Source organism: Mirounga angustirostris, unplaced genomic scaffold (assembly GCF_029215605.1).
Source record: "Mirounga angustirostris isolate CCGP_5_RB_7025 unplaced genomic scaffold, mMirAng1.0.hap1 SCAF_4, whole genome shotgun sequence".
NCBI classification, from domain to species: Eukaryota; Metazoa; Chordata; class Mammalia; order Carnivora; family Phocidae; genus Mirounga; species Mirounga angustirostris.
The window spans coordinates 145,241,980-145,256,100 of record NW_026991712.1 but is presented as its reverse complement, the minus strand read 5'-3'; the positions used below and the strand labels follow the sequence as shown (position 1 = coordinate 145,256,100).

Here is a 14,121-nt window from a genome sequence, read left to right as displayed (position 1 = left end):
GAATGGATGAATGGACGGATGGATGGATGGATAGACGGGTGGACTTACCAGTGTTCTACCATAACTACTTATTTATCTATGTATCTAAATCATTTGACCCTGAGTTCCTTAAGAATGGGGACTATGCCTTATTCACCCCTTGAAACCAAAGCCCAGCGCTGAGCTTGGCACCTCATGCAGTGTTCCCTGAACTGCCTGTATCCGGAGCATGCACACTGTGACCATGGTAGGCGGTGACTCACCTGGCCTCCTGGACTTTGCTGTCGTCACCTCTGCATTTGTAGTTTTCGATGTAGCCCTCGGAGCAGTTGATCTGGCTGAAATCGGGGTTGCAGACATTCAGGAAGTGAGGACGCAGGCGCCCTATGGAGACTTTGGCAATGTCTGTGAAGGACTGGCTGATGGCACAGCCGAAGAGGAAGCAGCCCACCTGCTTATAGAGGGCGGCCACATAGGGGTTCTGAATCGTCGACCGGGACTTCTCCTTCAGGTAGTAGATGCGGTAGAACTCCCCAGTGATGATCTGAAAGGAAACCAACAGGGGAATTAGGCAGAATCGAGGCCTGTCATCAAAGTGGAGGTGGTAAAGGCTATTCAGTGACATAAGAGAATATTCAGCATATAATGGCAGGCTATAATCTAGAAAATCTCAATTTGCAGCATGCCTGGGTGGCTCAGTCGGGTAAGCATCTGCCTTCTTCGGCTCAGGTCATGATTCTGGAGTCGCGGGACTGAGCCCCAAATTGGCTCCCTGCTCAGCGGGGAGCCTGCTTCTCCCTCTCCCTCTGCCCCTCCCCCTCCTCGTGTACACGCTCACTCTGTCTCTCAAATAAATAAATAAAATCTTAAAAAAAAAAGGAAAATCTCAATTTTCTATTTCAGAAATATATGGACAGAAATATGCATGGAACGAAATATAGGAGTGCTAACACAGTCATTTTTCCCTTTTTGAAAAAGTCCCACATGGCCATATGGTACCTTTGTAACAACAAAAATATACAATCAAAAATATTTATACATAAACATATATAATATTATATATATATATATGTGTGTGTGTGTGTGTGTGTTGGGGCTCCTGGGTGGCTCAGTTGGTTGTGGCTCGGGTCATGATCTCAGGGTCCTGGGATTGAGTCCTGCGTCAGGCTCCCTGCTCAGGAGCCTGCTTCTCCCTCTCCCACTCTCCCTGCTTGTACTCTCTCTCTCTGTCAAATAAATAAATAAAATCTTTAAACTATATATATATATATATATATATGTATGTTATATATAACAGTTATATGTATTATTTTTAACAAGGAAAGAGACAAATAAAGACCCAGATATAGAAAAAAAGATTAGATGAACAATCAAGGACATGGTTAAGGCTTGGTGGCCAGAAAGTCAGAGGATCTGAGCCAATCTCAGGATACTGGGCTTCAGAGTCAGGGATTGCCAGCCTTGTGTCAACACTGAGCCATGGTAGGGGTTTCTGTAGGAAGGTGAATGCCCAAGACCATGTCTTGGGTTTGAGTCCCGGCTCTGCCACCAGCCTGGTGTCGCTTAGCCATGACAACCTCTCCAAGCTTCAGTTTCCCTCTCCATGAAAGGAGGCTGCACACGCCCTTGCCAAGTCGTTGGTTTAAATCTAGTAACATGGATGAGAAATGACCTGGGTCACAGACAGTGATTCTTTCGTTTTCCTTCTGAGAAGAATGCTGTGATGAGAACACTGGCCTACAAACCAAGGAACTTGTAACACCATGCCCTTCGGTGTTTGCAAATTTCCAAGCCTGCAGCCATTGTCTCCCACCTCCTCAATCCTAGAGGACAGCCAGTGAGTCTTGGCTTTCATACCCTTCCTCCATCCCAACATGTTTACTCCTAACACTTAGGGGAGGCTTCTCAAGCCTGGGAAAAGAAAAGTCACCAGTTACTGATTACCCACTGCATACTGGGGATCGCTCCCATAGGCTTTATTTCATGAAATCCTGACAACAGCCATGAGACCGGTGTGGCTGAAGCTCAGACAGGGGAAGCAGCCCAACCCAAACTGCCCGGTTTTACGGTAAGACCGGGGGTCCAGCTTGTTCTCCGTAAGGCCACTGCCTGTGATGCCTACACAGCAGAGGACTCTGGTCACGCCCAACCACACAGCCTGCTGCTCTTGTCTTAACTCCATCGCACAGCCCCGGCCACTTCCTGATGGCAACCACAGTCCAGGGACAACAGCAGTCAACTCATCATGCACCACAGAGCTCCTTTTACAGTTTCTCACAGGGCAGGGTGATGAGCCACACTTGCTCTTTCAGGGAGCACAGATCATGTTCCCAACCGCAAGGGAAGTAATAGACGGACATATCCGGGCACTCCCTTTCAAAGTCTCCCGTTACTGTTTTACAGCTGGGGAAGGGGTCGAGGCATGGGGTCTGGTCCAAGTTCTCAAGGGCTCCCAAGTGCAGCGGGGGGATGGCCAGGTGGAAGGGAGATGCCAGCTGGGCCCAGGGGGCCAGCAGGTGTGGGAGTGAGAACAGCCACCAGCACTGCTAACGTTTGTGCAGCAATTCTGTGCTTAAAAATGCCTGATTATTTCTAAGTGCCACACTCTGGCTCCCAGATTGCAGTGAGTGTGATCCTACGTTACAGAGAGATGGTCAAAGGCCAGTCCAGCGCAGTCCTGGCTTAGCCATTCTCTGGGAGAGCACCTGATCTCACAGATGTGCTCAGGCATTACTGGTTGAATGAATGAATGAATGAATGAATGAATGAAAGCAGGACCGTAGTCTTCATAGTTGTTTTATTACAAAACTGGAAATATCCTCTAAATACTACCAAAAGTCCTTTGATAACATGTTGCAGAGATTAAAACCTGAGAAGCATAGCACGTCAGAAATGAAAGGGTCCATTATACATGGAAGAAACTGAGGTCCAAATTAACTCGCAAGGAAAGATTGGACCCAGGTGTTCCAGCTCCCCACCCAGCATTCTTTCCTACCATTGCTGGCCTAATACCCCTTTGAACCTGTTTATACTTTTACCCTGTGTAACCTTGCAGGCTAACAGGTTCCAGATGTTCACTACCACCATTATGCTCTTTCTTCTTTATTTATAAATCATGCTCACATGACTTTGGAGGCAGGGAGATGGCCACTCAATAGAAGGCAGTGGCCAGAGTTCAAGTCCCTACTCACTGAGTGAATCTGAGATAAGCCAGTGTCTCCATTTGCAAAATGAGGGTGCTTGACTCTGTAATTTATCACTTCATAATTGCAATGACATTCATTTTCAACTCTCCTGTGCCAAGTCCACCACTGGCCTCCCCACCAAGAAGGTAATAAGGAACAGCAGAGGACGGTACTTCCTCAGAGACGATGCCACGGCTATGGGACAGAACCAAGGCCCCACGCACGTCCCTGACCTTGGATGGTTCTTGAGTCCCTTGACGTGTCACAGCCACAAATTAAGAAACTCTAAACTGACTTGGCTTGAGCCTGACTTCCTATTTGATGCTGAAAAAGAACACATGGCATTTCACTGCCAACCAGCATCTCGTATGTGAATTTACTGATTAATCTCAGGCGAGTCACCTCTCTGCTTCAGCCACTTCAGGGAGGAAGGTTTGGATTACAACTCAAGGACACCTTTCGGGTGCCTGGGTGGCTCAGATGGTTAAGCGTCTGCCTTCGGCTCAGGTCATGATCCCAGGGTCCTGGGATCGAGTCCCGCATCGGGCTCCCCGCTCAGCGGGGAGCCTGCCTCTCTCTCTCTGTCTCTTATGAATAAATAAATAAAATCTTTTTTAAAAAAGGACACCTTTCAGCTCTAACATCCCTTCATTCTAAAACTTTGGTTTCAGTGTCACAGGCCTGCACCCGGCAAACCACCAGTTAAAATGCTTCCTGCTCTCACGGGAGGAGAAAGAGGTAAAGAAGGCATTTCATGGCATCTCAAATTCCTAATAGCAAAGCTGTTAACAGCAGTAACCTTGTACATTTCTTTTGTACTTTACAGTTTCATGTGATCCGTGACTCTGTGAAGAACTCATACCCATTGTACAGCTGGATGGTAAGGCACTGAGGGACAGGCACTTAGCTGAAGGAATTGAGGCTTCTAAGTGACAGAGCTGAAGTAGAGCCCAGATAGTTCACACACAACAGACTATATCGACAGAATTTTTTGTTACAGATCTTCCTCGACTTACGGTGGGGTTACATCCTGATAAATGCATCCTAAGCGGAAAGTATCCTGAGTCAAAGATGCACTGAATACGCCTAACCTCCTGAACATCACAGCTTCGCCTAGCCTGCCTTAAACATGCTCAGAACACTGACATTAGCCTACAGTTGGGCACAATCAACACCATAAAGCCTGTTTTATAATTAAGTGTACAATAGCGCATGTAATTTATTGGATACTGCACTGAAGGTGAAAAAGAGAATGGTTGCATGGGTACAGAAAGGCTGTTTACCCTCACGATCGCAAGGCTTGACTGGGAGGTGAGGCTCACTGCTGTTGCCCAGCATCACGAGAAAGCACGGTACCATGGATCCTTAGCCCATGGAAAGAAAATCAAAATGGAAAATCTAAGTATGGCTTCTACTGAATGCATATTGCTTGCACACCATCGTAAAGTCAAAAAATCGTAACTCAAACCACCATAAATCGGGGATCAGCTGTATTTCTATCGTTATTAAAAACGATTTCCACTGCAGAACAGCAATTGCGTATTTTCAAGGACAGGGCCAGGCTGAAGCCATTTAGCAGACACATGACTCCAGGACCACATGGCTTCTAGGGCAGCCCTGACAGATCTCGCAGTTAATGAGCAACAAATTATGTATTTTCTCTATCCCCTTGTACAGAAGGGTCGGGGAGTCGACAACACAGCCATAAATCATCATTATGAACCAGCCGGACTTGGCTTCTTGTAATCCTAACCCTTAAAAGACCATTGAATGAGATTCAGGCTGCGAGAGGGGGCCCAAATACCTCACCTCTGCAGAAGAGGCAAAGGTTTAAATTGTTCTCTGACACGTTACACACCTAACGCCGGAGTTCCAGATTTACTGCTTTCGGACCTTATTCATTACTCACAATGTTTTTATTCCTGGGTAATAAAATCAGCTCTTCCCTCCCCCTACAAAGGCTCAGGCCCCACCCGGGACTCCCGCCCCTCCCTCCCCCCCCCAGCCCTCATTTCTGCTACAGTCAGCAAGGTTGTGATATGTAAATTTCACTACCCAGAAGAATGCCTTCGATGTTGATCCCTTTCTGAAACAGCGAGCAAGTGAGCAACAGATTCTGGGGCGAATGGCAAGCTGCCAGGCAGCAGAGGAGAATTCTCCCCGACCTGCCTTTTAAAGCACTTGGCACAGAAATCTGGAAACTAATAAAGTGGGAAAGCATTGCAATTAAGCTCCGAGGGGACAGAAAGGGATCGTTCCTTGCCTGAGAACGGTTAACGGTTTGTCCCCATCTCCAAGAGAGCCCTTCTCTGCCTATCCTTTCTGGTGTCAAAGAGCTCCACTGCCCACATGTTCACAAATATCAAAGTGTTCTGGGGAGGAAATTTGGAGATCATTGACTTTTTGGGAAGGAGAGAGCACGGGGTGGTCAAAGAGGCACTGATTTTGGAAATAGAAAAACCTCAGTCTGAATCCCATCTCTTACCTTAGGCAAGTGGCTTCACCTCTCTGGGCTTAGGTCTCCTCATCAATAAAAATAAAATGAATACCATCCACCTGGTGGGATTGCCAAGGGATGCAAGGAGGGGATATGCCAAATGCCTGGCCCCCAGCAGAAGACCCCTCCAAAAGTTAATTTTTTTCTCTTTCCCTTAGAGAAGAGGAAACAAAAAATGAACACACACACTTGTAGAATTTATCTTTTCTAAGATCCTTCCAAAAGTTCCTTGGAAAAGAACATTCCAAATTGAACAGTTTGGAAGTACCGCCTCTCTAGAGTAGGACCAGAAAATATGTGTATGGATACATTGGTTTTGACCATTGTATCTACAGGATGTCTTCCTTAGGGAACAAAGCAGAAGAGAAGTCTAAACCCCAGGCAGCAAGAGAAGGCCTACGGTACTGTTTATGTCATTTGTCACATTCCCCTCTATAAATGATCCCAAGAAAAGTTAAGACTTTTGCACAGCGTCCCAACAATCCCTCTTTGAGAGATTGCTGAGCTCGAAAGACAAACTTCCCTGTTTTCTGATCTGCTTGAATAATAATATTTGCGTAGCACTTTACAACTTACAAAGCATTTTCACATCCATTGCATTATCTGCTTCTCACAACACCCTAGGAATTACTAAATTATTGTCACCACTTTATAAGTGAGTATGGGGAAGGCCAGAGAGGCCGGTGAATCAGCCTTGATCAGAAATTCGGTGATGACAGGGCTGTTACTGCAGTGTGGACCCCACTCCAGTCCTTGTGCCTTGTCCCACGGCATGAAGCCGGCTCTCTCTGCCAAGTCCTGGCAGGCAGCAGGATCTGTGTTTCCAGGGAGACAGATGCTCCTAGAGGACCTGGTAAGGTCACATACTCGTCATGCACTTGCATACCTCAGTCCCTGCTAGCCACAGAGCACCAAGCTGTTCTTTTACATCTCAGTTATGCATATTAATGAACTTCTTTCCATCCAGAACAGACTCATTCACTCAACAAACCCTGGATGATGGACAACAAAGAAGGGAGAATCATTTTTCTCAGTCCCAAGCGAAAGGAAAAATATATTTGGGTCCTGCTTCTAAGGATGGAGCCAGGAGTGTAACTGTATTTTCTCTGAAGCTGGATGCTCCATCTAGTACAACAAGATGCAGTATCTTTAGTGACCAGAAAGAATTGATGAGAAATTTAATCTTCGTTTCTTCTCCCACTTGGTTGTCTTCAGCCTCTTGGCAGGGGATCAGTGCCCTGCAGACGGGGGCACACGGGGAAAGGCGAGGAGGACAGAGCTCTGTGCAAGGCCACCAGTGGAGTTTCTGGGCCCTGTGGGTCAGTGAAAACTCCAATATCTAGAATATAGACAGCAAAGAGGCCAGAGAGAGGCCACAGAAGCTAGTTAGGACTGAAATCAGTGGTGGTTGCCCAAAGCTCATACGCTTTATGAAGAAGGCAGCCTGGAGCATGAAGCATCATTTTCCTAAAGGTCGGGGACTCAGAACCACGGGTCTCCTAGATGACAGCCCTGCCTGCCCTTGCAAGGGGGTCCTGAATGGGTTTTCTGTAGCACTGCCTGCTGCCCATCTCTTACTCTGTTTTGACCCCAAATTCCCTAAACTTTCTGAGGATCGCACCACGGTGCTTTTCTTCCTATTTCTCAAACACCTTTCTCCTTCCAGTGGCTCCGCCCTTCAGGGTTCTATCAGATAAATGTGGGTCCTCCTGGGGCTGAAGCCATGCCTTTCTGCTGTGATCTCTGCTGCTTCAACAGTTTGAATTATTACCTCTGGGAAGATGACCACCCAAAGGACATCTCTCTCTCTCTCTCTCGTTTCAGCTCACCCCTTATTCCAATCAGTCCTCTTCCAATCTTCTGCCACATCTCCCAACTAGCTATCACCGATAACATCAGCATGCCAACCTATATGATCACACTCATTCCAACTTCCATCCCAAACCTCACTGCTCTTCCCTTCATCTCTGTTCAAGTCACCACCATACAGGTGGTGCAAAGACATGACCCTGCAGACCTCACCTCCTTATCCCACTGTCATCCAATTCTGGTCATCCTACTTCTGCAAGCTGTCTCCCATCCATCTCTTCCTCTCTCTTCCCCTTGCATTGTCTCTACCATGGTCCAGGCCTCATCCTCACCTTGGCTGCAAAACTGACGAAGCTAGCTTCAAACACTTTCATCAGTCTCTAGCTCATTAATTCGTGTAGAAACTCCTTGACATTCAAGGCATTTCACAATCTCACTGTGCTCTTTTTCTACCTTATCTCTATCTACTCCCTGATGCTCTATTTCTCGGGCCAAACAGGTTTGTTTTACATTTCCTGAAAACACTCCACTGTCTGAGCTTCTCATCCCTGAAGCAATCCCTTCTGCCTGGAAGGCCAGGCTCTCTGATGAAAGTCCCACCTGCCCTTCAAAATAGAGCTCCAGTGTCAACTCACAGATGGGGTTAGAGTTCTGGCTCTTCTAACTCAGGGGTCTTGGACGACTGAGTGCTCTAACTCTCAGTTCCCTTATGTGTAAAATGGGGACGATGCCAGTACAAAGAGCTCCAGGGCCACTGTGATAATTAAGTGGGACTAGGGCTCCATGGACGATGATAATGGCAATGATGATGGAGTCTTCAGCGATGAAAATGAGTGATCCTCCTCTGAATTCCCATAGCAGCACTTTCCTCAGCCCTCACACCATCTACTGCCTTTGGCCTCTTTTGTCCTTGAAGCTCTCAGCTCTGGGGCCCACCACCAGCAGAGAGTGCTCTGGCTCCCCTCATGTTCTCTGACCAGCTCCTCAGTCTCCCCGAGAGTAACAGTGCAGTCGGTCTTCTCCTTGCCCGGCTTCCCCTTTGGACCATCGGCTCCTGGGGGTAGTATCTGCGTCTCGTACACCAGCTGCAGGCAGAGGTGTCTCCCACAATGCCTGCTTGTTCTAAGGGAGGTCTCACCAAGCATCCACCTACAGCAGGCTACTGCCTCCTGCAAAAACCACTTCATACAGAACACTACTGCACACTGTCGGTCTTAGGATCTTATGCAGTCAGCTGCCCAGTGGTCTACATGTGTTGCCTTCCTCCATATATTGAGCTCTCCAAGCAAGCCCAGAAGCTACGCGTTTTTATGGCTCATGGAATAAAGAGCACTCTGCATAGCACCTAGCACAGAGTAGGCGTTCCATAAATGTCAGTTCAAGCACTGGGCTTTGAAGCCAGAGAGACTTGGGTTTTAATTCCTGCTCCCTCATTCACTAAACAGAGAGGAACCATGCATAGCAGCCTCTCCCTCGTAAACCTCATCCCCTGCCCTATTTGTAAAAGAGGGTAATTAATACCTACCTCATCTAACTGTTGAAGAGCATTTAAGATAAGGCATTAGTCCCCCCACCATTGGATAGCTTGTAAATGGTATCAGATTCTCCACCCCATTCCCTAACATATACCCACTGACTCACAGAAGGGATTTCTCAGCCTTCAGAGCATTATCACTTAAAATGGATAAATTAAAAACCACTTTCATACTGGATACATTTTCCAAGTAGTCATTAACCCCTAAGAGCTACAGAGAACGAAGGAAGAACTGCTGCAACTCTCACTTCTGCCAGGGGCTGGATGTGTGGTGTGTGTGTGTGTGTGTGTGTGCGCGCGTGTATATGTGTGTACAAACTAAATTCTAATCCCAATGCCTGTGTCTGTTAAATGGCAAATAGATGCCCCATCCCACCAGTCCCTCAGGGATAAGAAGGTCTCAGAAGAACTCTGTAGCCATCTGATCAGGGAACAAACCAGTTGAAGGATTCATGTGGCCACTCTCCGTGGGTGGTCCTGGTAACTGCACAGATGTAGTGGATTGTAAACTGGAGGACCGGGTCTCCTACCAAGGCACCGCTGGGCCAGCCCAACTTCACTGTTTTCAGAGTTGAAAACTTGCCCTAACCTTTAATGAGAAGGCAATCTTGGGGAACCTTGTTTTCTTGGCAGTGGTCTCTCAGATAAAGCGGGCTGGGGGATGGGGAGGAAGTAATGAAGTCCAGATGTGGGCACACTGAAGCCCGATCCTGAGTAAACAAGTCTTGGAGGTATTAAGCTCTTCTTCTTGTCTCTCCAGCGAGAAATCTGCGTGTCCTACAGAGCCTGTTCCCATGTGCATCATGGCCGTATTTAAGATTTTAGGGAAGCAGATGGGATACTTTTCCCTTCTGCATAGGTCCTCTGACAGCTCCTGGCCTAATGCTTTTGATTTTCTGCCCAAAATATATGGCTTGTGATTTCTACAAACACATACTGAGCACCACAGTCTGTGCCCTGCACGAGCAGTTCAAAACCAGACCAGGCCGGTCCCTGTACCTGCTGCAGCTCACAGGGTAACCGAAAAATAAACAAGTAAACACACAGGACAGTTCCACACAGTAACTGCAAAGTCAGAGGCCAGCCCAGGGAATCTCTGGGACCTTTGGAAGGTGGGGGAGGAGGCAATCAAGGAAATGTTTCTTGGAGAGAGAGAAAGATGTCTGCCTGGAGCTTATTTAGTACCTACATGGGCAAGAGGGAAAGCCTGGTCTTGGCCTTCTAGGAACCTGTTATCTAGCTGGGGAGACAAGACCCGGACACAGATCATATTAGTAGGACAGAAGTATGGAAGGTGCTATTTGTCTGTCTGAGATGCAACTAGGGCAGAGGTGTACCACTGGGTCCCCAGCACCTGCTACCTTGGGGGTGCCTGAGAAGTAGCTGTGGAGGGTAGGCAGGCAGGCTTTACAAAGCAGCAGTTGGTGCCATTATTTAGGGAAAAGATAAAAAAAGAAAAGAAAGAAAAAGGTGCCTTTGAATCAGAGGACCCCTGGTCTGGCCCTGCCACTAATGAGTTATGGGAAAATCACTTAATATCCTTGATCCCCAGTTGCCTTAGCTGTAACAATCCACCTCCCAGGACCACCACCAGGTGCAAATCAGGGAATGTGCACATAATGTGCACTTGGTTAACTGTAGGACACTACGGAAATGAAAAGGATGATTCTCGCTGATGACACACATAATGTCACTTGATTTGACCTCCAGAAAAACCCTACGGAGTTGGTGAACTACTGTTACCAATTTACAGAAAAGGAAGGTATAGTTCTTTTCCAAAGGGGTCTGATAATGAATAAGCACAAAAGTTAGGACGCGAACCTAAACCAGATGATGCCAAAGTCTGAGCTTCTTCTCCAGTGAGGAATATTACAGAAGTCACATTCAACAGGATCTTTGAGGAAAAGTAGAATTTATATGGCCAGAGGGAGAAGGGGATGCACCCATGACTCATCCATGCTTCAACTCCTAGATATTAAGAATCTATACAAACCACTTTCAGGTTCTGACCAAGGCACGCACTGAGCCCGTGTTTATTTGAAATGAATCCTGAGCATTTTTTCCATATTAAAATCTTCGCCCGTAATACTCTTCACAGTGTAGAGCAAGGCAAACTGAGAGGAGGCTAGGTAGGGGGTGATACTTCACTGGTTTTGCTCCTAATCTCACGGCCGCTGGAGTCATTAAACCTTTACAAGGCAGGGACAAGAACCACCGCTTTGTGGATTTGGAAAGAATTCCTATTATGCTATAATTCCAGAATCTGAGATACGTCTGAAAAAGAAGTCAAAACGACTAGATTTTTCCATATCTCCTGCCATAAAAAGGTGTCTGCTTTCTCTGTAACTGCTGATGATCTGCATGCCCACATCACACTCTAAACTGCACAGGCCCCCCACTCCTTTGTTGTGGGCACACTCAAACTGGAGCAAGGGCATCCAAAGCAGTCAAGGCTTCTCTTGTTGTTTTAAACAAACTCGAGGTCAGCAGGAGAAGGCCCCGGGCAGCAAGTTGCAGGATGATTAGATTTCCAGCCCTGGGTCCCCCTCCACCCTCCCCAACTGTCATTCACGCCCCCTGATCAGAAGCAGATCCTGGATGGAGCCAGCCAGGCTCTATGACCAGTCATAATGGGAAAGGGGGAAATGTGTTGTTGTTGTTGAATTTAGGCCGTATATAGCTTTTCCAGAATTGAGTATACTAAAGTGAATTACTCATTTTTCCTCTGAGGTCTCTGCTTCAGCTTGTTTCCATGAGGACTCTAGTACCTAATGGCAGGTTAAGTTGGTAAGCAGACCTCATGATGAGCCCACATCTCACACGTGCGTCCAGCTGAAGCGCAGGGGTAGCTGGACCCGGAGGTAAAGTCCTCCTGCAAAGAGCACTGGAGGGCGAGTCCAGAGAGCTGTGTTTTAGTGAATTAACTACAAGGGAAGAGCGGGAGACAGGATGGGTCCCAAGGCTGGAGCTCCTTCCCTGATTCTATGTTTATTAGACATGAGGTCTTGGCAAAGTCACTTCACCACTTTTTGACTGTTTACTCATCTACAAAGAAAACAGTTAACATTTATTGCGTATACTATAGGTGCCAGGCACTGAGTTACTTTACATACATCATCTCCCTTTAATAGATGAGCCTACTGAAGCTCACCGGGGTTAAGTAGCTTGCTACACATTCCACAGCAGGAGCTCAGATACGCTCGTACGTTCAACCCCTACGCTAAACGGAGGGAGACCTTTAAGATTACCTAGCTGTTGGGGCTTCTGCAAGGCTGAAATGCTTAAACATGGTTCACAGGTTTCTACGGCACATAACAGCCCCTAACAAAGGCCCATCCTACATCCAAGGCCGTGGCACGTGACTTCCTGTTTCAAGGAAACCTGAGAGGTCAAGGAGCACTTTAATTAAAACACCAACATGACATGAGGAGAAAAGCAAGCCAAACTAAACTCCTCGAAGCAGATCTTTCTCAGAAATGCTAGCATTTCAAGAGGAAGAAGGGGCTGGTCTTGGCCAACAGCAGGGAAAGAGCTGCTGAGCAGGAGTTTTGCTTGAAGAAGGAAGCATTGGAGAGAGGGGCAGCCCTTAGCGAAGCTTCTTTAGCACCCTGCGTTTGAGTCTCAAAGCCGACCCCAGGAGTGAATGCAAACACAGATGAGGAAAATGAGGGCTGCAGAGAGCGGCGGTTCACCAGGTTCACGTGCCTCTGAGGAGCGCCGCTGTCCACGGCACCGGGCCTGGGAGCTGTCCCACCAGGCAAGCCCATGCTAACTGCATGCAGAGAGAGCAAAGGGCACGTGACACCCCGTCCCCATGCTATTCTTATCTTAACCACTCCTGGGTTATAGTCGGCTTCCTAGAAGCACTCAATTAACTGATCCTCCAAGTGTCAAAAACACCTGTTCAAACCTTAGTACAAGATATTGCACAATTATTTGCCTTCCGTGACAAACTTCTTTTCCACGAAAAGCCATTCTTCCTACAGAACTCACCCCCACACTGTCAATTTGGAGCAAATAGTAAAATTAGATTTTATATCTCTCAGTTTCTGAACACAAAGATCCTCAGTCCACCTTTAAGAAACTACTAGAGTTGCCAAATGGACTGTTTTTATTTTAAAGGTCGGAAAGAATTCTACTAGTCCCCATCCCCCTTCCCAATTTCAAACTGTTGATTGTGTGCCTGGTTTACGATGTTATTAAAAAACAAAGAGGGGTCTCAAAGTTTACAACCAACCCCCAGAGTGGGGAAGTCAAAAGAAAAACTTCATGAAGTGCGGTTCAGTACCATCAGCAGCTTGCATTTGATCCAGAATAGGCAAGAGTAGCCAACTGCCTATCTCTTGAGCAGTTAATTTGGATAGGACAGCCACTCTCAGTTTGAAATCAAGTCTGTAAAATGGAAAGAGGGCTATCAAATAAGCTAGGGATAGGCTTGAGCCCCAATTTTTATTTGCTGTAGACTTTGAGCGTATCATTTAACCCCTTTTGAGCTTCTGGTTTTCCAGTTGTATAATGGAGATATTAGCGCTTAACTGGCATGTAGTATTCTTAACTTTAGCTTCCTTCCTTCTTGGCTTCTAATACAGGTCAAAGATAAGCTTCCAGGTTCTGGCTAATATAAACATGACTCAAGGATCTGAGAGGAAGAATTTATGACCTTGGTGGACAGACGCCTGTCCCTTATATGCCCACACGGCTGGGGTTCAAGGGCAGAGAACAAACAGAAAATTCTGGAGGTGGAGCATGGACAGCTGTGAAAATGTAGGACTCACAAATTACAAGACCGGATCACCATCAGATTACCACCGGATTACTCTCCCCACCCCTGCCCCAAATGGGCACATCTAAAACAGGGTGGCCATACCCCAATTGCCACGAGGTGACCATTGCTCAAAATAATTCTGGAGTTGGTCCCAAAGTCTGTGGTACATTTCTGCATCCTCAATGAGGACTTCATCCTTTAAGGGAAGATCTATATATTTACACTTGCACGTGAGTAACCTGTTCGGCAATTGAGAGTTTGCAAAGTATTTCAACATTCATGACCTCTCTTACTCTTCATCGTAATAGTATGAAGCAAGATGGTCATTCCTGGTTTTAAGAATGTACAGCCT

The 14,121-nt window shown here is 46.9% G+C and overlaps 1 protein-coding gene across 1 annotated transcript in view; it reads right to left on the bottom strand.

Annotated features, from left to right (window-relative positions):
- PLPP3 (phospholipid phosphatase 3) overlaps positions 1-14,121 on the bottom strand; it is an 83,851-nt gene that overhangs the window by 26,923 nt on the left and 42,807 nt on the right. The window contains exon 3 of the mRNA XM_045897606.3: positions 243-523. Within this exon, the coding sequence (XP_045753562.1) occupies positions 243-523 (281 nt within the window). The remainder of the gene's footprint in view (positions 1-242; positions 524-14,121) is intronic.